The 25181-nt window shown below is 45.6% G+C and overlaps 1 protein-coding gene across 2 annotated transcripts in view; it reads left to right on the top strand.

The window, feature by feature from the left end:
- The window catches only part of LOC146776143 (transcription initiation factor TFIID subunit 4-like), a 1156451-nt gene extending 1144053 nt beyond the window's left edge, over positions 1-12398 (top strand). For both annotated transcript variants that reach the window (XM_085639557.1, XM_085639558.1), the window contains one exon: positions 11065-12398. In XM_085639557.1, the coding sequence (XP_085495683.1) occupies positions 11065-11117 (53 nt within the window). In that variant the 3' untranslated portion in view covers positions 11118-12398. The remainder of the gene's footprint in view (positions 1-11064) is intronic.
- The last annotated feature ends 12783 nt before the right edge of the window (positions 12399-25181 follow it).

Here is a 25181-nt window from a genome sequence, read left to right as displayed (position 1 = left end):
AGAAGGATTTTTTTTTTTAATTCAGTTTCATCCTTTTTTGTTGAACTTGTGTGTTTTATTTCACAAATCGGAGATGAGGTAGAAGAGCAAGTATCATTCAAAGAGAGAGCTCTTTCATTGTGTTTTTTCACCCTGAAATACCTTGCGCCTGTTGTAGGAGAGTAGGGTCTGCTATCCTATGGTCACCCCAAATTTTTGCTTTTTGCTTCACTGGTTTTTGACATATTGAGGCTGTGGGCCTGCCAATCAGACCCCCAGCCTGCTGTTCTCTCTACTAAATTTATACTATGCACCCTAGGTGTATAACCAATTGGAAGTGGGTCACCTGTGAGCCCCTGTACCAGTGTACACTAGGTACCCAGGGCATTGGTGTATCTAAGGCCTGCCAGGGGCTGAAGCATGTATTATGCCACCCCAGGCCTGGCCTAACAAATTTGACACAACTGGCTGATCACTCAGCTGGGGTAAGTTGGTGTAACCACCTCTTACTTAGGTGTAGTATACCTATACCTAACCTTAAATGGGACACATGTTAACCTATAAGTCACTCCTATGGCAGGCCTTAACAATCCTGAAGGCAGAGTGCTTGGTTCCATGTGAGATGGTGCTCTGGCATGAGCTGAGCCTGTCTGCAGTGGTCGGAACAACTTCCTTCTACTGTTTCCAGATATCGTCATACCATATACTCTTAAGTGCATTATGAACCTCGCGGTTAAATGCTAACTTTGGTTTGGCTTTATCAAAACATGTCGAGTAAGGTGTCATACGAATTGGAATACTAACCCCTCGCCAATTCTGGCGACGGGGTTAGCATTCCACCCTTCTAGAGGGACACGACATGTACAGTACCTGAAACCCGGGTAAAATCAGACATAGCCTCAGCTCCACAAAATGGATGCTGCCACCACAGACACAAATCTGCCCTCCTGCTGCTGGGAGTCCTTCCAGCTTGGGAGGTGTGGACAAAGGGTTTCCTGCCAGGGGAGGTGCGTGCACCACCCCAGACAGGATTTTGTGTATTGGTCAGGTAGGGCTTGAAAGAAACCAGACATGCCTGAGGCTCACAAGGAGCCTCGGTGCATATGCCAGTTCAATCCGGTCCTGGGGCACACCAGTCCCGGGCCTGGGGCGAGCTGGACAAAGGATTGGGGGTGTAACCACCCCCCTTCCTGGTCCCACCCTTAGGGAGGGACCTAGCAGGTAGTCCGGCCCCTAGAATCCGCTTAAAGGTAGGAGCTGTGTCCTAAGACTTCAGACATCCTGGAATCAACTTAACTACAAGAAGAAGACGGGAACTTCGACGCTCTGCCGCACAGAGGACTGAAGCCAATCTCCCCTGTGGTCAGGGAGTGACCACCTTGCTAACGCAAGCACCATCCAGCGAATCAACGTCTGCTTTGCCGCCGCCTCCCGCCGGAGCCCGAGCCCAGAGACTGACAAGACCTGGACCTCCAGACCTCTCACCGCCCGATCCACAGTCCCTGAAAAGAGGAGACCCGTGGAGGCACCGAGACACGTGGAGCCAGCCATCTTGAAAAGACTACGACAAGCTGCAAGCGCAACAACCGAGGCTCCCTCCAAGTTGTGCTTTGGGATCTGAGAAGCCCAACACCCGAGCAGCATCTGCACCAAAGGTGAGCCCTCCAGCATCTCCACGATCTGCGTGGGGCCCTTCTGCATTTTGCCACTCGACGCGCCTAACCGGTTGCTAGCCCGCTGGCTAGTGGCCATCTTGGCGACGAACTTCAAGAACTACACCGCTGGTCTGGTTGCTCCAGACTGGCCCTTGCTCCTCTCCAAAGGAGCAGTCCCTCTGACCTTGCTGGTCAGAACCATCAGCTTAATTCGTTTTCCACAACAATTGCTTTTGCCAAGGCTTGTTTGCTTCGATCAAGTCGCCGACACCGCCGACAGCAAGAACCTGCGTGGGACAGCTCGTGAACCGACTCCTGGACGTCGTCGACCTTCAGGGACCACGTGGCTGCAGAGACAAGCTACCCCTTCCTTCCTGTTTGCACCCGACATCGCCTGGTACCCACCTGGTGCCACGCTGGTCACTGGCTAGTGACTGTGAACACTGTCCCCTCTGCTTACAGGTCTTCTACAACTCCGATCCACTCTGGGATCCACCGCATCTCTTCCGGACCGATCGCCTGCAGCACCTTTAACTACAGGCTCCATTGAACAGATAGAAGAAACCCGACGCACTTCGAGACCTATGCACCCGCTTCCTGTGGGTGAGGTAAAGCTGGCACTCCGGTGCCCAAGTGTAGAGTATCATCTCTAGTGTCTGTGTTTCGAATCTTGAGTTCATAGTCCATCCGGAAGATCCTTTTTGCAGTAACTTTGTAACATTTACGCACCCATTGAAAACCTATGGGAGCTCGCGTGTGACTATTTGCTCTGCACACGCAACCCGTGGACCTCCTGGACACTAACTGAAGTTAGCTCCTTGTAGGCCCAGCGATTCTAGAGGCCCTAGGCCTTTTCCCTTTTCTGTTCGTGGTACTTATACCACTATCTTAGTATATGGTTTGAGCGGCCACCAGGGCCTATCCATATAAAGTGCAACTTCTGTGTATTCTAACGTATTCTTGTTTAACGATTTGTGCTCCTGTGCTCATAAAGAGTCTAGGGGTTACTTTGAGAAATAAATACATATATATTTTCAATATATATCTGTGTGGTGTCCTTTCATTGGTATAAAAGGGGGTTACATTTGGTAAAACAGCCTGCTTAACACGCTTCACGAGTTTAGCCTCAAAGACTGCTTAGCCTACGCTACCACTAGGGCAGCTAGTCCGAAAAGGTTGACTTACAACCACACCATAAGGGTTGCTTGGCATGGTACAAGGTGGTCACTTTAACTAGTGAACATCATATACCAGGCCAACTTCTCACACCTGTATTGTTGATCGTCGAAATCAAGGTTAAGGGTAGGTATCTACTGGGGAAGTAGATTGAACCAACCGTAATGTTGATGTGTTTTTCACAATGTGACATAATTGTGCCTATTTAAAGTATAATAGACCCTTGTAAGAAAACAGGCCATTAGTTGTGAGACCTGCACAAGTAACGGGTCCACATTTGCTCTCTACTGGGAACCAAACACCCTGTTGTAGTTCTTGACACTCTCAGGGTAGCAAGAGCAGAGGAGTCAAAGACCTACTCATGGGAGGTGGCATGGGCTAGTAATCACCATTCGCTGGCACGCAAAAACAACACTCAATAAAAAATTGTTCAGTCTGCGCTTTTTCTTTAGAAACAGCAAAAGTACTTTTATTACACACATATTATTGAATACTATGTAGTAATTGACAAATATATATCAGGCTAGTGGAAAAAAACTTTGACATTTTGTATTTACCACATACCCCCTAAAGGGTCATATAAATACATCTGTTGACATGGTCAAAAGTTCAAGATCGACAAACCGCAATTCAAAACATCATTATTTCATAGGGTGCGTGAGGATATTAGGGCTTGGTCCCACATGCCTTTGTCTATTAATGGTCGCTCGGCCATCTTCAAGATGGTCTCTCTTCCGCGTCTACTATACCAGCTACAGAGCCATCCATATCCTATTTCCCCTAGATGGTTCCACCAGGTTAATACGGCCTTGGGCCCGTTTCTATGGGGTGGCGGGGCGGCGAGGGTGGCACTACGTACCTGTTTCCAGTCCACATATTCTGGAGGGCTTGCGACTTCTGATATTCTTTCGTACTATATGGCTTCGCACCTGTTGGTCCTTAATGAATGGTGGTATGGGGATAGGTCGGATCCAGAGTATGCTGTGGAGCGACGGTGTATGGGTGATCATACGCTACTTACGATCCTATACTCCGCGCCTCTGCGGCGCTCTTTACCGGCTGCTACACAGCTTGTTTTTCATATCTAGTGGCAGGCATTGCGAGGATGGATTGGTGGAAGCGCTTGACCCGGGAGGACCCCTCTGTGGCATAATGGACGCCTGCCACAGCTGGCGGCCTTGCCTGGATTCCGCGACTGGGACATAATCGGGATCTCTACCTTGGAGGATGTTATGCGGGGGCCTGTCTTGAAATTGTTTCAGGACTTGCAAAAAGATTTTCAAATGCCATGTACCCAATTTTTTAAATATCTGCAATTTCGGCATGCCATTTCCCCCAGCTTGGTGGGACTGGTGGCGCTGGCCGAATTAAGTCAGGCGGAAGCGAAAGTGTTCATCGGAGATTTGCAGGATCACAAGATCTCCAAAATGTATCAATCCCTGGTCACACATAGTTCCCCGTCCTTGCATCATCTCCGAGAGGCTTGGAAGGGTGATGTGGGCTCGCTGTAGGAGGAAAATTGGATAGAAACCCTAGCCTCCCCACGTGAGGCGGCCATTGCAATGAGCCTTCGGCTCATCCAGTTTAAATACCTCCACAGTTTGTATTTTACTAGAGTCAGGCTGTACAGGGCGGGTTTGGTGGCTTCCCCGCTTTGTCTTCGCTGCATGCATGAAGAGGGCACCCTGCTTCATACCATATGGGACTGTTCCGCGCTGGCGCGGTTCTGGTGGGGAGTAATGACCTGCCTGTCGGAGGTACTGTGTTGGGATCTCCCCCGTTCACCTAAGCTGGTTCTCCTGCACATCATGGATGATATCGGGGGCAATGTTTGCAAACGTCGTCTTATGCTCTTGGGTTTTACCTTGGCTAAACGTGACATTGCTAGGGCCTGGAAGACGACAGTGGCGCCCTCCGTTTCTGTTTGGAAGAAAGGCCTAAACTTTTGTATGGGCTTAGAGGCTCCCATCTTTGTTGCGAGGGGGTGCCATCGTAAACACTACAAAATATGGAAACGCTGGGCAGACTATTGGGGTTTGGAATTGGAGCCTGTTCCAGCCCAGTGCCCAGACCGGCTCCAGTTTCTCCCCTTTTCCCTGAGGTGTCCTGTGCATACACTTGGTGGGATAGACACTTCTTGGAAGTGAACCGTAGTGAGCGTAGGATTGTGGCTTTGACTGTACATATTGATCTTGCATGGTCGACAGTGCGATGGGGGAGGGGGCGGGGGGTGTTGTATGTTTTTCCTTTTTGTTTTGATTTAACCGCAGTTCCTCTCAACATTCTTTTATGTTTACGAGAAAAGTGTCAGTCATAATAATGTATATTGATGCTACGGAAGTCTCTGGTTCAGAGAGCACCGCGTTCTACGTGCTTTTGACCAATAAAATGTTTTTTAAAAAAAAATAAAATTATTTCAGGAGTAAATGCAATAATCAATAATAACCATGTGTAAATGCCCTTAGTAATGTTAAATGCAAAAACAACAGTTGATGGACAGAATGCAGAACAATGTCATACATTCACCCCAGTACAGAGATCTGGGCCTAAATCCATCGTTTTTTTGCTCACCATGCCATTCCAGTTTGAACCCAGATTTATGCAAATCAGTCTTGACCCTGTGCCTCTTGGGAACAGTCCAGCCCGAATTGCCAAGCCAGGTCCTCCCTGGACTGGAAACAAGCATCCTAGAACCGGTTTCGGGGTGTCACCCATCTTCAGCCAGGATAGCTTGATTCCATTGGCATGGAGAGCACAGGACTCACGTCTGAGCATACCCGTCCCACTCGGGGTGACAAATGCAAAAAAAAACAGTTGGTGGACAGAATGCAGAACAATGTCATACATTCATGTGTTGCATTTTCACCCTAAGCGGGAAGGGTATGCCCAGACGTGAGTCCCATGCTGACTATGCCACGGGAGTCAAGCTTTCCTGGCTGATGAGGGCTGAAAGCACGAAACCGGTCCTAGGATGCTTGATTCCTGTCCAGGGAAGACAGGGCTTGGCAGTTCAGTCTGGACTGTTCCCATGAGGCACAGGCTCAAGACTGATTTGCATATGGCTATGTCTGAACTGGGGTGGCGTGGTGAGCAAAATAACGATGGATTAAACCCAGATCTGTGACTGGGGGTGAATGTTTGATAATGTTCAACATTCCGTCCATCGTCTTTTTGTGTTGCATTTTCACCCTAAGTGGGAAGGGTATGCCCAGACGTGGGTCCCGTGCTCACTACGCCACTGGAGTCAAGCTATCCTGGCAGATGAGGGCTGAAAGCCCGAAACTGGTCCTAGGATGCTTGATTCCTGTCCAGGGAAGACAGGGTTTGGCAGTTCAGTCTGGACTGTTCCCATGAGGCACAGGGTCAAGACTGATTTGCATATGGCTATGTCTGAACTGGGATGGCGTGGTGAACAAAATAACGATGGATTAAACCCAGATCTGTGACTGGGGGTGAATGTTTGACAATGTTCAACATTCCGTCCATCATCTTTTTGTGTTGCATTTTCACCCTAAGTGGGAAGGGTATGCCCAGACGTGGGTCCCGTGCTCACTACGCCACTGGAGTCAAGCTATCCTGGCAGATGAGGGCTGAAAGCCCGAAAGCGGTCCTAGGATGCTTGATTCCTGTCCAGGGAAGAAAGGGCTTGACAGTTCAGTCTGGACTGTTCCCATGAGGCACAGGGTCAATTCTGATTTGCATATGGCTATGTCTGAACTGGGGTGGTGTGGTGAGCAAAATAACGATGGATTAAACCCAGATCTGTGACTGGGGGTGAATGTTCAACATACCGTCCATCATCTTTTTGTGTTGCACTTAGTAATGTTAAAGCATATGCACTTTGATCATTAATCAATGTCAACATAAAGCATTTAAAAAATATCTTCACATGGGTCTGTGTGCTTTTTGTATACTTTCAAATCATAAAACGCAATCATAAACACATCCCCTAGAGGGCATCACATTTTGATTACATAATATGTAACCATAACTTAGCCCCTAGAGGGTGTTGTAAAACATGTACCTTACTTTGGACACCTTCTGGCCACAGTAACTGCAGTCATAATCTTAGCCCCGAGAGCCACAGCTGCATCCTTGAGAGTGCTTTAAAACATTGGTATGTATCCAGAAGATACCTTTTTATGGCCTCTCACACCTAGGGTCAGTCCTATTTAAAAGCTCTTTAGTGGGAAATGCGGCTCTACTTCAGCTTCCCACGCCTCCTTGACTTCGTTGGAGGTGGCCTTGCCCATTTTGGAGCCACTACAAGTGGAAAATCATATGTACTGAAAAATGCCCTTAGGGCATTATGGGGCACTCCAGCCAGAGCAGTGAATAGTTTACCAGCAGCTCTCCCGCTGTGCTGGGAGAGCCGTAAAGTTTACTTTTGTGAGGGTTTTTTCTCTTTTTTTGGGTGAGCGGGTGCACTGCATGTGCAGTCACAGGAGTCAGCAGCATTTCTCTCCCTGCCCACTCCTGCAGGCAGGGTATAGCCTGGTTCGGTCCACTCCCTCCAGACACGGGGAGCAGGTTGATGCCTCCGCCATGAGGGAGAGGGCGAGATGATGCCCCATCATCCTCTTCTTTGATTTGGGGGGCTGGGAATGGGGTCCCCGGGTCAGTAGAGAGTCCAGGGAGGGGGCCCCCACACACGTCCTCTCCCTGATTAAATTTATTAAATAAATCCTGTGCTGATCCCAAGGCCCTGGCCCACCCCAGGCGTAATAGGTGAGAACGGTGGCAGAGCTCCACACACTTCACAGCAAACAAAGGTCACCAATCTCTAAAATGCCAAAACGCTGGTCCTGTTAGGCTGAATTTGACTATCTTGGGCTCATTAACTCCTGGTGGTGAGCTGTAGTCCCCAGGGTCAGTTGCAGTAAACTTCTACACCTCTAAAGCAGTGTAGTCCTCAACAGACATGGTACTCCTGGCTTCCTGCACCAGCCTTCCTCATGGTCCTTGGGCGCACAATTCCAGGGCTATCCCCCAGCTGCTCCTCCCGGGGTGTGAGGGGTGAACCTCACTGGCCCTTGGTGAGATCCCCTGGTCCTGGGGTCAGCTGGACAAAGTCCATAGTCCTTTGTGGACATCGGGGGTTTCTTTCCTTCCATTTGTTCATGGCGGCCCCAGGGTCCAGCAGTGAAGCGCTGAAAAACACCAAGCAAGAGAGATCTCTCCCCCTTGTGCAAGACCTTTTAAGTGGGGGTGCTCCAGCGTGGAGTGCAAAATCCCTCCCTCCGTCACAGACCAATGTTCTCACATACACACACTATCCATACGTTCGCTGGTGGGGCCCATAACACCAACATTCCCTCTCCATCAATCTGTGTTTCTTGGGAGGCGATAATCTTCCAAACGCTGGCATGAAAGGAAATACTACTTTTTACCCTAATGAGCGGCAAATCTACACAACCTTCTGATACTCATTAGGCCCTAAACTTCACCTTTAGCATTCCTCTCATAAATCGGGACGGATCAGTTAGTTGCAGGTTTAGGTGGATTTCTAATTCTCTAATTAACCTTTTTTGTTAACACATTTTCAATGAATAAACAACCCAACTCATTTCTGTAGTTATTCAATTTAATCTTTATCTGATTAATGCAAATTAAAACATTCATTTAATCAAGTCGCCATTCATATTTACCTATTCTGGCTAATTGTCGTCCTCTATGTCAAATCTGGCAGTCTCGCAAATCTATGCCCATCAAATTTAGTAAATTCAGTTCATCAGGAGTTTGGGCATTAATTCAGCCCGTCAAAGATTCAGGGAAACAGCTGTCCTGCAGTGTCCCCGTCCTCTCCGTCAGCATAACGTCAGGAAATCGAGAAAGGCCAGAAACGAACCCGCACCAGCCTCTCTATTCTACCATAATTTATAGTAAAAATCATTGACAAATTGTAGCAAAAACGGGTCTTCAATTCTTCTGATTGGTCAATCGAAATCGTCTGGAAGGATTCCCACCAAAATAATGTCTCTGAGGTCATTAATCTTGCTTGTTCCGATTTGTAGAAGCACATTATTGTTCTTTCTGAAAAGCTGGCTTGCTTCCCAGGATAACCTTGAAGGGTACAGTCTGGTTAGGGTCATGACGAGGCCACTGTAGCTGGCGTCGGCGCAGGCGCACTTTACCCAAGCCTCATACAGCGTCGACAGTCGGGTTAGGTACCAGAGGCAGCCATTTTGTGACAGGCCCAAATGGTCAACTTAAGCAAAAGAAACACAAAACGTAATTAATACATAGAAATGACTAAATAAATGTTATTCCCTTACTAATACCCATATGTGTGTGTATTTATCTAGCAATAAGCAACACTCAAGCGATTTTATACTTACAAAATAAAGCACAAATCACAAATACATCACGAAAGCGACATATATCATGCAATATTTAAATTATCTACCATTAATATGCGTACATATTTTAGTTTACAATTTAATAAAGTCATGCAAAGCAATCCCACGTGTATTTCAGTCATTAATAAGGTTGATTAATTATTACCACTTCAATCCATTAGTTCAATTAAAATTAATCAATTAATCTAATTAGTATACATGCAAAATGGGGTGGGTATACAAAATTTTTGCATTACCCGCTCCAGCAGGGGCAGAAGGTTCCAGAAGTGAGGCACCTCTGGCCTGTCATGTGTTACCACCTCTGGCGTGTCATGTGTTACCACATCCTCTGTCTGCCCCTGTCCCAACCTTCCTACACAGCCTGCTGGGACATAAAAAAAAACTGGTATCTCCAAGGAGTGTGGGGGCCTCAGCTCCGCCCCTCGCTGGCATCCCTGCCAGGGCCTTTTCCCAACAAATATTCAAAGGGAGCGCCTTCCAGGTTGGTTCCAGAGGTCTGGGCTCTATCCTTTGTCCAGTTGGCTTGGGCTGGCTTATCCCTGGTACAGTGTGAGAGCTGATTGAGTGATGGAGATCTTTCCTCCTGACCACCCACACCTTTTCCCCCTTTGTGTGGGGAGGCCTTTGTTCCTGCTGGCTGGAGAGAAATGTAATTAACTTGCACTGCACTGTGACAAAAGGCCTGGGCTCTGCTCCTGAGCTGAGCCAGAGAAATATGATAATCCTGGATATCCCATAAGCTGTACAGGTATCTTCTTGAAACTCTCATATTTGGTTTAGAATACAGATTCAATCTCAGATACGTCACTGGTCTCTGTAGGCCAAAGGGAAGCAAAGCTGCACTCTAAGGCAGTCTTCCCTATAGGTGTATAATGGAGTGTTACTGCAGACAAGACAGAAAACCACACTGACTTTCCCTATGAGTATACACGAACATTGAGACCTACCCCACGTCAATGTCCAATCCTGCAGAGTTCTTTCTGCACCAGGCTGTCTGTGCGCAGTTACCAGGCTGCGTACAATAGGAGTCTCGCACAAGCAGCCCTCATATGTGAGCACATGTGTGTTCATATGAAACCAGCCAAGTGCCCCTTACTGCGTCACAGCGGCCTTATCTTAAAAGGAAGACCCTGTTAAACATGTGCAGTCATGTAAAAATGTAAATTGATACTTGTATAGCGCACTACTCACCCGCAAGGGTCTCAAGGCTCTTGTACGAATACCGCTGTGGAACCCATCCTGGCTTTCCCTGTGAGGCGTCCACTCCTGGGCACCCCCAAGGTGGAGGCCAGGCATCCTTAGCGTTGTGGGGGCCGTTGTGGAGATTAAGCAAGCTATTGCCCAGAGTTGCAGAGTGGGACTCCATGATTGGAATGGCACCGAGGCGAGAATTATCAGGTCCGTGGAATTTTTGAGCCCAAGACCCGCCGAGGCGGGGAATTGAACCCTGGTCCCGGGCTAGACCTCTGCATCAGGGTCTGCCGCTCTAATCATTGAGCCACACTTCTCCACTTGTACAGTGGGTAAGTCACTGGTTGTGAGGCTCAGCCACAGTAAAAAGTTCAAAGACCAGGGTATCAAAAAGTGAAAAATCGGGGCGGATTTCATGGGCAGCTCCATCTCCTTACAACCCTTGATTCTTTTTTCGGTAAATTTGTTTACAAAAATATATAGTGTTTTGAAAACCTTAATTGTATTTACGAAGAGCCAATAATATACATTGGATGGATAAGGTGGTTCCATGCTTGTTTGGAGTATACATTGGCGATGTTTTTGGTGACATTGAATATAGTCTAAAATTGAGATGCATTGCTTTCCCTTGAATATAGTCTAAAATTGAGATGCATTGCTTTCCCCTTATCAGAAATCTGAATTTGCTGTTTTTTTTATTTCAGTGTGTTGGTGTTTCCAGTGGAAATCGAACGGTTTCGGGCATACATTCATCTAGACATCATGGAAGACATCGAATAACACGTGTGAACCTCAGGGACTTCATTTTCTGTTTGGAACAGGAAAGAGAAACTAGCCGATCATTACTGCTATACAGAGCTTTACTAAAATAACCATAGTGTCACTAGACTCTTTCTATTCCCAATAATGCTGAACCTAATTTCAGTGTATGTTCAACGTGCCTTTAGTAGGTTTTCTCTTTGAATTCAGGTTTCTATTCACTTTGTTTTTGTGAAATCTTTCAGACAGATGCAATAACAAGTCCCTCAGTATGAAAATGTTTGTTTGAATCTGTCTGTTGTATCTTTGCTCTAATTTTTGCGCTATCCATTTTTGGAATATTAATATGTCATTGAGAAGACAGTATTAGCAATATAATGCTGACAAGGTGTATGTGAAGTTCCTGTGAATGCTGTAAATTATGTAGTCCTTTGACTCAATCAACAATACTTGGACAGGTCAATCTCAGCAATGATGGAATTTATAATTACAATTATTGCACCAAAAAAGATTATTTATGCACAGACCTAAAATTTGATTGTAGAGCATTGTCTTGCAGTGCGCTATCTGTCCTAGATTGAAGTTTAAACTATTGGAGCATTCAATGTTTTTGCTGAATTACTTTTACTTGTGTGTTTTTTCAGATCTACCCAACTGTTTTAACATGTGTAGCAGCTGGTTGCCGAATCAGAGCGGTGTCTCATGACTTAAGCATATTTTATTTTATTTATTGCCGTGAGTACAGGTAGATGAGAATACATACATAATCATGTTAAGTGAAAATTTTAGAGGTACTATAGCACCAGACTCTGTTAATAAGCAAAGAAAGGGGCATTTCTTTTAATTTAAGAGCAAAGTCTATTTATGTGACAATAAAAGGGGAACTTGGTTATTTATATTTTAAGTTTTTTTATATGTGTGCTGGCCACTGTTTTAAAGCACTGCTTTTTATGGGAGATAATAACGAAAGCACAAAATGGAACTATTTGTCCAATTGTTTTTAAAAATATTATGATTCATTTTTAAAGTTTATGAATGAAAGTAGGAGAAACTTTATACTGCTATTTATCCAAATGATTATTAGGAACTTACTAACCTACATAAAGTAAAACTATGTTTTATCGTCTTGTTGATTTGTACATAGCATTTGAAAAGATCTTGTTTATTAGAAGTTGTATTTTGACAATTTCTGTACATATTTTGGAATTACACAATTTGTGAAAATCACTTGATTTGTACCTATTTGATAAAGAAATAAAAAAAAGTTTACTAAGTGAAATGTTTGCGCAGTAAGGGTTCATTCTTCAAATGTTAGACATACCCAGTCAGAGGTGCACTTTCAAGAAGTAGTTAATATGCTGCAATTAAACAAGTCATGAATATCTTCATAGAAATCCTGTAAAACACACTGCTGTGTTACTATTTTTAAATCTAATTAAATAATAAAAATAAAAATAAAAATTGTGCATCATATTCATAATTGCCCTAAGTATAACAAGTCTTAATATCAATTGTCTTCCCTTCATCCAGGAGCTTCTTTGTATCCAGATGCTAAGAGCCCCTTTCCTGTAGCATCCCAGTCCTGGCTATAACACCACGTCAAAGACTGAACAAAGAGCCACTTCTTTACTTACTGGATCAAGGCCAACAGCACTGTGGACAATTAGTAACACAGATTACAGAAGACTGTAACACAGATTACAGAAGACTCTGCCCAGAAAAGTAGTTGTGTAATGTTTCATTAGGAAATAGCCATAGAGGTATAAAAACTCTCTGAATGTCCTTAAGGGCACAATATTTTTTGATATTTCCTACTTGTTTTTAATACTGAACCGGATTAGCAGTATAAACAGAAGACTCAAAGAGACTAGAGGTAGCTCCAGGTTTGCATCCAGTAACTCTGAAAGAAAGGAACTGATGTCCGTGCTCAGGGGTGGTGCCTATTTAAGCCCCTCATTCTGGAGCGAAACAGTGTCAGTACGGAGACAAGTAGCGTATCCTACCAGCGTGCAGAGGTACTGCTGAAAAGTTTCCGGATACAGTCTGACACCTGGGGAATATTCAACAGTTGAGGAACCTGCGGTTAGAGATCTAGGTAGAGTCTAGCAGAAAGAGTGTTACCAGAAGTTAGTAACTTCAAGTTGCTTTTATCTAGAATCGCTGCAAAGTCTTTTCCTGTAGGCTTGTAAAGTAGTGCACTGTCATGGCACAGCAGAAACTAACACTACAGGATTATCCTGGGGGCATAAAAGAGTAGTAGGTCACACTGAAAGGCAACAACGGAAATCCAGGAATGACCAAGCATATGTATTAGAAGAACTAACTGGAAAAATTGTGAAACAATTTACAGTAACTCCAGAATGCCTTAAATTACTGAACCAGGCAGCACCTCAATGGATATAGAAAGCCGTAAACAAGGCATGAGAGATTGTGTTAACACTGCCTCATTAAACTTCCTAACCACCGTGATTTTATGAGAGATCTCAGTGGTCTGTGAGCCAAAGCAGGATGAGGAGAAAATATAACATCGTCCGATCCCAATGATTTACCTTTCGTAGAGAAGATCATCAAAAATGCAGTAGCCACTCATCTCAATGGAAGAATCAAGAACACCAGTCTATATTCAGACCTTTATAAAACCACTATCCAAGTAGCTGATGACCCACTTGAAATTGCAGATATATTTCCTAATACTGACAGATCTCTGCAATCTTTGACACAATTGATCATTAAACCCTACTCCAAATCTCCTCCTTAACAGTGGGCTTTAATAGTATCGCACTTCAGTAGTTTGCATCCTACCTGAAGACTGAAACCAGGTCATTCAGGTGTTCACCTCTAGAATTAATCCCCCAACCTGTGATTTGCTGAGCTCCTCATCATTATTTCCTATTTCCATTAATCTTCAAGCTCCATATGGAACCTAGTAGATTCATCTTGGCTAACGAGGACGCCATGATCCATGAATGTGCAGATGACACCCTGCTCTTCCCAACATTCCATCCAGAAATTACATCCTCGTTTTCAAAGATGGTCAGCAAACTACACATACCTCTCCTTCAAAGAGCTACCCAGACAAATCCTGCACCCTTACAGTGATGTGTTTGAAATTCATGTTTATTTTCCCAACTCAGCGCAAAGTAATGGTGTACAATAAAACACACTTCTTCACTGAGCCTAGAGATATATGAGACTGGGCAAAACAAAGAGCTGCACAGAATGGTATCACGATATGAAAATCAGCAGAATTGCATTTTGGTCTGGGAGGAATGAGAACAGGAAGCAAAGCGCATCAGCTAATTGGCATACAAATGGTAAAAAGACAGGCAAATAGGTGGCCAGGGAACGGAAGGGGGAAAGGCCAGTCAGTCCTCTGTTGGTTTCAGATACATCAGAAGCAGCAACATCCTCAAACAAAGGGCACTCCGGGTCTGAATCACCATTACCACAGTGATGTCTGACACTATTATTTAACTGACTATTCAGAATCTTAAAATAGTGAAATAAGTATCTGATAGAGACATCTAGGCACAGATTCCTTAACTTAGAATATCTCCCCAGGCGTCAGACTGGATCCGGAAAATCTTTTTTCCCCAGCAATACCTCGGCACGCCGGGAGGTGGCGTCACCTGTCTCCGTCGGGACGTCGTCCATGGAAGTGACGTCAATGGAGCCATATAAGCCCCTCCCGGCGTGCTGACGTCCATTTTCTTCTTTACCGGGTCCTAACGCGGTTCCGGGAAAGTGATACCTCTAGCCTGTTTTGTTATCTTCAGGCCTTCTCGACGCCTTTTTGTGTCAAGGAACAGTGTGTTCGATGCCTGCGGGCTTCAAGCCGTGCCGGTCCTGCTCGCGACAAATGTCAGCGATGGATCCTCATGAAATCTGTATGTGGTGCTTGGGCGAGCACCACGACTCCGTGGAGTGCGACGCTTGCCGCCAGCTGCGTCCGAAATCCCTCCAGGAACGCCGCATGAATCTGCTGTCTGCCCGAATGTCCCGAACGGACCCTTTGCGACACCGGTCTCCTTCTCCAGCGGAGACGTCCACGAGGCGCCAGTCCTCATAGGATGATGTTTCTGTTCGGGGCAGGTCCCGGGACCGTTGCCGTCATTCGCCTACCTCAGGTGAGCACAAACGGAAGTCATGGAAGTCGTCGGCTTCGCGTCGACATCACGTCGGGGCCCGCGGCTACCGGTCTTTGTTGAACTCGGGTCCCCAGAAGTCGGACCCCGCATATCCCCCGTTTCCGGTTGCTGGGGCGATTCAACCTCAGATGGAGGACTACTGCAGGGCCCTGCAGTCTGTCCTTGCTTTGCCCCCCCCCTCCCTGGCGCACCTTCGGGCCCCACAGGGGAGGTAGGGACACAGGTCGGGACTCCGCCGGTTGGTTTACCCTTGACTCCAACCAAGTGCTCCGACTCCGGAGTCGCCGCATTGCGGGACACGGCCCGGAGGGGCATCCCACGACGGCTAGCCTTTTCACAGCGCCGTCGCACAGCCTTCCGAGGCTCCCTGCGGCGTCGCTGAAGGTGGCTGCGGCAAAGTGCACAACACCGCTTCGACGCTCTCTCTCCCTGCAGGTTTCCACCTCGGAGGATGTTGAGTCGATGCCGGTCCGACTCCTTATGGTCGAGGCCTTTTCGGAGGTCGCCGACACCGGCTCGACTGGGGCGGTCAAGGCTTTTTCGGAGGTCGCCGACGCTTGCTCCACTCAGCAAGTCGAGCCCTTTTCGGAGGCCTCGACGCCGGTACCATCTTCGGCTTTATTGGTGGAGGATGCGGTCCCAGTGGATTCCCCACCCCCTGAGTCATTTCAAGTGGGAACCAGCGGGTCATTGGCCTACTCATCCTTTTGCTGAGCCTTTATTAGGTGGCCGGATTAGCTTGCGTCCATCACCTACTGATGACTTGCTGTCACCGTCTCGCGGGGCCATGGAGGCTAGTGGGACATTTGTCAGGGCTGTTTGCAGGGCTGTAGACATTTTGAGGATGCATCCGCCCTCAGTCTCTAGACCTTCGGAGGCTTTGCTGGATCTTTTACACCAGGGCGCGGGGGACAAAGCGCTATTGTTGCCATTTGCGGAGTCATTATTTGACATCCTTCTCGGGATGTGACAAGGCCCTCTTTGGGGGACCCAGTGGATCGTGCTGTGGCACATCTCCATCGCCCGGCTCCCGATGACCCTGCCTGTTAGACCCTCCATCCTGTGGCTGGAGGACTTGTGCTTCAGGCAGCTCTCTCCCACTCCTGTTCCGTTGCATCCTCCCACTCGAGAGTCTCGGTGGTTGGAGTCATGTGGCCGCAATGTGTTTGCATCCGCCAGCTTGGGACTCCGGTCCCTAAACACGTTGTGTGTGTTTGCTCAGGCTACATTTGCCCTGTGGGACTCTGTCGAGCAGCTCCTCCCCTCCTTGCCGGAGAGCTCTCATGCTGATCTAGCCCACCTAATCCGTGATGGTCATGATATGGCACAATTTACGATTCGGTCTGCCATGGACACCATTGACTCTGTGGGTTGTGCTATGGCCAGGTCGGTTGTCATGCGCCGCAATGCGTGGTTGCGTGATGGCGTTTTCCCAGAGCATGTTCAGGAGCGGTTTAGAGATCTACCATTTGATGGGGTCACTCTTTTTGACGCTCATGCTGATTCGGCCGTCAGGCGCCTCCTTTCTATGTTTGATTGTCTTCCCAGGTTTTAATCCTCGTGGAGGATTTTTGGTTTTGTGACGGTGCGGTCACTTTCTTTTTTGTTGCCCGTTGTGGGTTACAGATATTCTGGGTTGTGTGGCTGTTCAGCCGTGTTATTTCCTTATTCTGGTACAGCTGGTTAAGCTGTGTTTACCTTTCTTTTGAGCCTCTGCCTAAGAGCTTGTCTCAAGAGGGACCCCTCTTTTGTAGGGTTGTGCCTTACCCTATGTGGGGTATTTGTTGGCTGTTATATTGCTACTCTTCCTTACCCAGGAACTTTTGCCGCAAGTTGACTCTTCCTACTGTTGTAGGATGGCTCCTCTGGTTAGATCCATGGGGTTGGTTTGTCTCCGGGGGTTACAATTGGTTGTCTACGGTTGGTCCGTAATACATCCCCGCCTCCGTAGGGGCTTCCTTCCCTGCTGTTTTGTTGGGGTTTTGTCACGCCTGTTTTTTCCTGGCGTGTTCTTGCAGCCTCGCTGTGCCCGTCTTGCCTGTCTACGGGTGGACATGCACCCCTGGGGGGCAGGTTCCTCTGTTCCGTTCCGGAACAGTCTCTTCTGTATTCTGTGAATACTTGTCGTATTGGTGCATACAGGTTGTGCTCTACGTCTTTTCTTGTGGCTCAAGCACTGTCGGGGTTCTTGCCTAGGGCAAGGTGAGTTCCCGCCGGATCTGTTTTGGCTGTGTGTTGCCTCCTACCCCACTTCCCTAGCAGGGTCTCCGGTCGCTTGCTTCTTGCAGGACAAGGGGTCCGGTTTGTCCGTTCCTGCCCTGTGCATATTTCTTAGTTCTTCAAGGAGTGGCTTTTGTCTATCACTTTCTGTCCCCGGATCTGTGCTCCACCCCAGCTGTTTCTCAGGGTGTGGGTTCTTACTCACATTTGTAGCACTGGTGATGGGCTCCCCATCAGCCCATCAGCTGTTTTTCTGGGTGCGAGTTCTTACTCCCATTCTGTCACAGTTGCTTCTTTAGGTAGCATTACTGTGCATGTATTCTTCTTGACATTCTCCTTGTTGGTAGACGGTGTCGGTCTATGGCGGTGTATGCTTTTTGGCGACAGGCTTCTGTCTGTGCCTTCTCTCAATCCTTTACTGGCAGTATTGTGGTCTATGTTTCCGCCTGCCTCACGGGAGACCAGGTTTCTTCCCCTGCGAGTCCCCTGTAACTGTTATGCCGCACACCGGTACATTGGTACCGATTGAGCGACTCCCCTGTTTAGGGTTTCATCACTTCACGTTTGTGTGGCAACATTCCTGTCTCTTTGTGTATATGTCATAGGCTCTACACGCCACAGTGGTGCTCGCATACTAGGTTCTTTTTGCCCTAGTATCAGGCCTTCTTGCTCACTCTCTCCTTCGGGATAGAGTCCTCTATGTGTTCCTGGCTTTGCAGGTTATCACCTCACAGTGGTACCTTTTGGTATGTTTGGTTGCATGCCTACCTACTGTGCTTTTGTTCAATGGTGGCTCTTCTGTCTCTGTTGGCACTAGACTCTGGGTTCTGCCCTGCCCCTGTTGTCACATGTCCAGGGGGGTACACATTTGATGTGTGTTTTTTTCTTACACACACGGGCCTCCTGTTGTGGCTCCTGTTCTTGGCCGGACAGTCTTCGGTCTGTACCCTGTTTCATTTTGGCATCCACTGTGGTGTATGTTCAGGCGGTGTGCTCTACCGTTGTCATGTTGTTTTGCCCCTTTGGGGCTTCGTTCCTCATGGATCATAGGGACCGGTGCTGGGATCCTTCTTTGAAGGAGTCACTGCATTGTTTCTTAAGTTGGCACTGATCTTTCTAGTTCTTTATTTCCTTTCGTCTGTGTCGGGGCGAGAGAGGTCTCACACCATCCTTCGTCGGATTTTGGTGTCTTTGACGACCCCTGTTCATGTTCCTTACAGAGTTTCTTGGGTCTAATGTCAGTTGCCCTGGCATTGCGGTTCCCACTGTGTTTCGTCAGCCTTTTGCCAAATATGTTCTCCTGGAACTTGGTGGTTGTTTCGCAGACCCTCCTCCTATGGGGTATGGCTTTGGTATCTATTCTAAGTTAAGGAATCTGCGGCTAGATGTCTCTATCAGATGGAAGAGTTACTTACCTTCGGTAACGATATATCTGGTAGAGACACAATCTAGCCGCAGATTCCTTAACGTCCGCCCATCCTCCTTGCTCTGCGAAGGCCTTTTCATATGGTGTTTTTCCACCTAGCCCCCCCACCCCTTTTTCTGGTGGCCTTGGTCTTCCGGAGGTGTGCTCTCACACCTCCTTCTGAGTTAGGGTGTTGTGGTAATGTGTTCTTGTTAAGCTTCTGACTGGGAATGTAGTGAGCTCATGGAGCAAGTGTTCTATATTCCTGTACCAAGATTCTCATGTTGTCAGTTGCTCCAGAGCCCCTTCTTGGATGGATGTAAATCCTTATTAAACTACAAGTTTCCTGTAACTCATGCGTGACTCCTCACTACAAGATTGGCGACGACCGGGATTGTTTTACTTTCAAACGAGCAAGAAGGGGCCAGAGGATGAAGCGGTGTAATACTTCAAAGGATTTCAATCAGTGAAGTATTGAATTGGGTATTTCGAACTTTCAGTGACCGACACGACGTGCGAGGTGAGAAATTATTTCACTCTTAGCTGCCCCGCTTTAAGAAGAAACAACTCAGCATTATTTCGCGGTGTGCGAAGTAGTTGTGAAAAAGGAGCCGCCGCGTTGCCATGGTGCGCAGCGAAGCGAGTCCTTTGAATCCGTGACAAGTGACGGTGTTTTAAGACCCAGAGCTGCGCAATAACTAAAACTTGGCTGTGTTTCATTTTGGTTCCTTTACTAAATTTGAGCCTCTTACACTCGTATTATCGGAACGATTCTTGAAAGGGGAGCGGTGTTGATTGCGACGACATTTCGAACTTCTACACCCTCGTGCTTGCATCTCGCTCGTTCAACTCCTACTCGCAGCAGTCAAATCAAAGACATTCAACACGCTCGCAATTTATTATTTTCAGCCTTTAAGAATTTTGAAAACGAGATAAGATAGGAAGACTCACCTCTACTTCTTCTCCGCTGTACTCTCGCCTTGTCTGAGCAGACTATAGAGATTAAAACAGCACGTCCAGTGGCATGCTCCATGACTGCAGCACTCCCAGTGGTGTATTTAAATATTGCGAGCTTGTTTTCTCATAATTCTCCTGTGACGTGCATACATTTGTCCTGTGAAAAAGGATTTTCAACCCCTTGCACGTACATTCTTTCTGTTTTAAAGTACACAACTTTATCATTTTTCATGGTTTTTGGGTGTTTTTTTTGTTGATTAGTAACATTTGTTTTATTTTACACTGGTGTTTGTCATCTCAGCGATTTGCACGCTTGGTACCTGTGCAAGTTGATTTTAACCAAAGTTTTCACTTAGCTTTGGACCAATATGCAAAACATAGCAGCACCAGCATCTTTCCTGCAAGATCCTGGTGATCCTCCTCTACAGTGGAAACTTTGGATTCGCTCATTTAAAGCTTATTTAGTAGCTATTGATGCAACAAAATTCAAACCAGACAGAAAAAAAGGTTTAATGTATTACCACCTTGGTGTTGAGGGGCAAAATGTTTTCGACCATCTTCCTGATTATGATGGTTCTGATGAGGATATTGATGAATTTGATGCAACTATCGCTCAACTTGACAAGTACTTTGCGAAATCAAAGAATTTGGTTGTTCACAGGTTCAAGTTTTTTACCAGAGTACAGAAACCTTCGGAGAGTATTGATTCTTATGTGACTGCCCTGAAAGTACTAGCTTCAACATGTGAATTTGAAGGATTTACTTCTCAATTGATTAGAGATCAACTTGTTGCTAGATGCAGTTCGAAAAAGATACAAGAACGATTGCTTACTTGCAAGAATCCATCTCTTAATAAGGCTATTGATATAGCGAAAAGTATTGAGGGATCTGGTCAAGACGTCAAGTCCCTTGAGGAATCCCTCAACTAAACCTGCATTTCAGGGGCATTTGTAAATAAGCCCGTGACTTCTGTTGATCAAAAAAGACTCACACCTGCAGTTAAACCCAGTATCCTAAATTTTGCACAAATATTTTGCTTTAGGTGTGGTTCGCCTAATCATGTTTCTTCCTTTAGGTATTGTCCAGCACTTAGTCAACAATGTAAGAAGTGCAATAGAATGGGTCATTTTTCAAAAGTATGTAGGGGTGGTAGATTTAATAATCCTATTCGGTCCTTATTAACTGAGAACAGTGAGGTGGAAAAAGAAAATCCCAGCACTAATGTTGAATTGATGCGGGGGGTTAGATGTGTAAAAGAGCTTAATTCTTCTTCAGTTGTTGATCCTGAGGTTGAAGTTTGGATAGATGGAGTGTCTATCAAACTCCTGGTAGACACCAGTGCCCGCATTACCATCATCGATTATAAAAGATACACATTTTCTTGGAGCAGATTCTCTTTGCTTCCTCCCGATGTTTCTACGGTGGCATTTGAGGGCAGCAAAGTGGATTTAATTGGGTATTTCGTGGCCAATATCAGATTTCTTGATTCACTTATCAAGGGCAAAGTTTATGTTGCTCGCAAGGGCATTAATGTTCTAGGACTAATTCATCAAGCAGAATTGAAACTGGTTATAAGGCCCGGTTCAAATAATCCTGTCACTATTGAAAGAATTGTTCCTGGCTGTTGTTGTTCTGTGGATCTGTCTGGTGACAACATGGTACAGTTGAAGTCAGATTCAGATTGGGAAAAAAAAACCAAGAAGGTATTTCAAGACAGATTAGGAAAAATATCAGATTTTGTTTATGCAATAAAAGTCAAACACCAGGTTTCCCCAGTCAAACATAAGTTACGCAACATACCTCTAAGTGTGAGGAAAGAACTTTCCGTCATGCTTTTGCATTTATGTGAACAAGGCATCATTGAGAAAGTGGAGGGCACCCTTTGGTTGTCTCCCATAGTTCTTGCTAAAAAAAAAATTGGCGAACTCAGGATGTGTGTTGACTTGAGGAGTGTTAACGAGGCAATTTGGGTGGATAATTTTCCTCTGCCGAGGATTGAGGATCTTATCACCAAAATTGGTCATTCATGCTGGTTTACAAAGCTAGACCTTAGGTCGGCTTATCATCAAGTGGTCTTAGATTAATCCTCTCGCCATTTAACTGCCTTTGTTACTCCGGAGGGAACTTTTCAGTTTTGCAGGATGCCCTTTGGTATTGCTTCTGCGGCAGCAGTTTTTCAGAGATTAATGTCTAGCATGTTTGATCACTTATCTCAGGTAGTGTTTTCCAAGATGATATTTTGGTGTTTACAGAAAGTGAAGGTGAACATAACGTTGTTGTGGAAAATGTGTTGAGTATTTTAGAATCTAGAGGTGCCACTTTAAGGAAAGACAAATGTATATTCAAAACCAAAGAAATAGAATATCTGGGTCATGTTTTTTCAGCTGAAGGTATCAAACCAAAACCCTGTCTTGTAAAAAGCATTTTAGATGCCCCGGCTCCGAAGAACAAAGACCAATTACTTTCTTTTTTGGGTCTTTGTGAGTTTTATGCTAAGTTTTTGAAAAATTTTGCAAACCTAACTGAAGCTTTTAGGCCTTTACTTAAGAAGAATGCGGAATATAACTGGTCTGATTCTTGTGATCAAACTTTTAAAGTCATCAAAGAAAGAATTGTCAATGCTCCAGCTCTTCAATCCTTTTCAGAGAATAGGGCTACTGTCATTACTGTGGATGCATGTGAGTATGGCTTAGGAGCTGTTCTCACTCAAATGGAGAATGGACGTGAGTTTACTATTGGTTTTGCTTCTCGTACATTAAGAGATGCTGAACGTAAATATTCTGTGATTGAAAAAGAGTTGCTTGCCTGTGTGTGGAGTGTTGAGAAATTTAAAGCATATGTTTGGGGCAGACATTTCACGCTGAGAACTGACCATTGTCCTTTAGTTAATATCCTTTCGGGAAAAAAAATCAAACGTACTACTGCTAGAATTTCAAGACTGGCTGCCAAACTGTTAGAATTCTCATTTACAGTAGAGTACATTCCTGGGGGGAAAAACTCCCGAGCTGATTGTCTTTCTCGGCTTCCTATTGACGAATATGACAGTCATGAGTGGGAAGATGAGATTGAAGAATGTTTTATTGCATACATAGGAGATTCAAGCTTTTCAGAAAGTGAATGGATTTCTGCAGTCAAATCAGATTGCACGTTAAGTGAAGTTATCACATTATTGCAATCTCGTTGGCCGAAAGAATCACAATTAACTAGTGAGTTACAACCTTTTTGGAAGGTTGCAGATGAATTGTCGTTAGAAGGTGGTCTGCTAGTTCGTGGAGAGAAGTTAGTAGTACCCGTTTCTCTTTATCAGCAGGTGATAAAGTTGGCTCACAGTGGGCATTTGGGCTCTACCCTGACTAACAGGAAAATTAGGGAAAGGTTTTGGTGGCCTAGCATGGATTCACAGATTGAAGATTTTGTGTCAAATTGTTCAAAATGTAAATCTAGTGATAAGGTATTGATAACGGAACGTGAAGTCGAATCAGTGAGTCTGTGTCCAAAGAGAGCGTGGCAACGTGTCAGTGTTGACTTCTTAGGACCATACCAAGTTTTACCTCATAATTTAAGATACTTCATTGTAATGGTAGACCATCTTTCCAGGTGGGTTGAGGTGGAACCTGTGTCGGAACCAACCACAAGAAAAGTGCTTGAGTGTTTTTTAAAGTGTTTTCTAGAGAGGGTTTTCCAGCGGAACTCTTGACTGATAATGGGGTTCAATTTGTTTCATCCGAAATGTCTTCCTTTTTAGAGAATTGTAAGATTAAACATGTAAGGACTCCTCTTTATCATCCCCAGAGTAATGGGAAAGTTGAGCGCTTCAACAAGGTACTAGTGGAATGCATTCAAGCTTCTATCAAGAGCAATATGGATGTGGCTCAATCAATTCAGGAGCTGGTGTGGTCTCACCGCACTACTCCACATTCTGTCACTGGCAGGTCTCCTTTTGAACTCATGAGGGGTAGGGAAGCTGCTACGGAATTATGTCCGTCTTGGATTCTTAAGGTATTACCCAAAGCAGGGAATGTTGGCACTTGGTGTGACTCTGCGGAATTTAACTCAAATTTGTTCAATTAAAAGTTTTTCGAAAATAAAAAGAATTCTTCGGTGAGACCTTGCAGACTAAAAGTAGGGGATTGGGTCCGTGTTAGGAATCCCATCTTGGTTGGGAAAGGTTTTTCCAAAGTTTAAAGATCCTGTTCAAGTTTGTGAGGTCAGGAAGAATGCTGTGAAACTTTCTGATGGTAACTGGTGGGGTATCTCTCGTGTAGCTTTAATGCCACGTAATGTTTCTGCTTCAAAGGCAGTTGCAGACTTTTCAAGTAACTCTTCTAATTGATCTTTGAGCAGATCCCAAACTGAACATTCTATTTCCCAGAGGGTAAAGACTTAACATTTAGTCTCGACTTCATACGCAGGACTATCCTGTGCAAGAAAACTGACATCCGTGGCAGGTGGGCCCTAATAGGCAAAGTCTGCTAACATAAATGTGAGACAGGGTGATGCTGGGTGGAGTAATCACAAAGCGGTTGCCCTGACGAGGTGCCAAAATGGAAGCCAACTCCCTCCATGAGTACTTCTCATCCTCCGATAGTATGGAGCAGTCCCTGGTAGTTTTGAAGTTGACCTTTGTTGTTTGTTTGGCCAGGGTGAGTTTGTACATGACCCTGGGGAGGGCTTTAATGTCCAGGGACTTGGTCGACAGACGGTGAATGGTCCTTGATTATATGACTGGGGGAGGAGGGTCGGAGAATATTCATTTTATTTACCAGCAACTGACCTTCTTTCTAGGCTTGACTTCTTCCTCTGTAATGATCGAATATCTGATCACTTGATTAAAGCTGTATATCTCCGAAAAACACTGCCTGATCACACCCATTGCTGCAACATATGAGATAGGGCATATGCAGAATATGCATCCCTCCATTGAGACTGCAAGCACTGTTACTCAGAGATGGGACATTCAGAGGCAAACAGAAAGAAACAACTGATAGCTACTTCTTAGAAAATGCGGGAAATAACATTGTTTCCAATTCAGAGATTATATACTTGTGATGTATATCATGTTTGTTTTACTGTATGCTGCACAGTTACACAATATCATAATGTCTCTTCTCTTGGAGGTAATTGATATTTTATTACATTGTTGCCTTAATGGGATCGACAACCAGTGTGTTGTACAATTGTGGTGTGTTCACATAATGAAAAAGTTAAAGGATTAAAAAAAATGAAAATCGCATGTGCATGAAATCTAATGTTATGGTGCCTTTTCAAACTTAAGTCATTGTCTCTAATGACAAACTTGCAGAGGTGGGCTGAAGTGACACATGTACACATC

This window comes from Triturus cristatus, chromosome 12 (assembly GCF_964204655.1).
Source record: "Triturus cristatus chromosome 12, aTriCri1.1, whole genome shotgun sequence".
In the NCBI taxonomy this organism is placed as follows: Eukaryota; Metazoa; Chordata; class Amphibia; order Caudata; family Salamandridae; genus Triturus; species Triturus cristatus.
The sequence above is the reverse complement of the archived record's forward strand: the minus strand, read 5'-3'. Positions and strand labels throughout refer to the sequence as shown.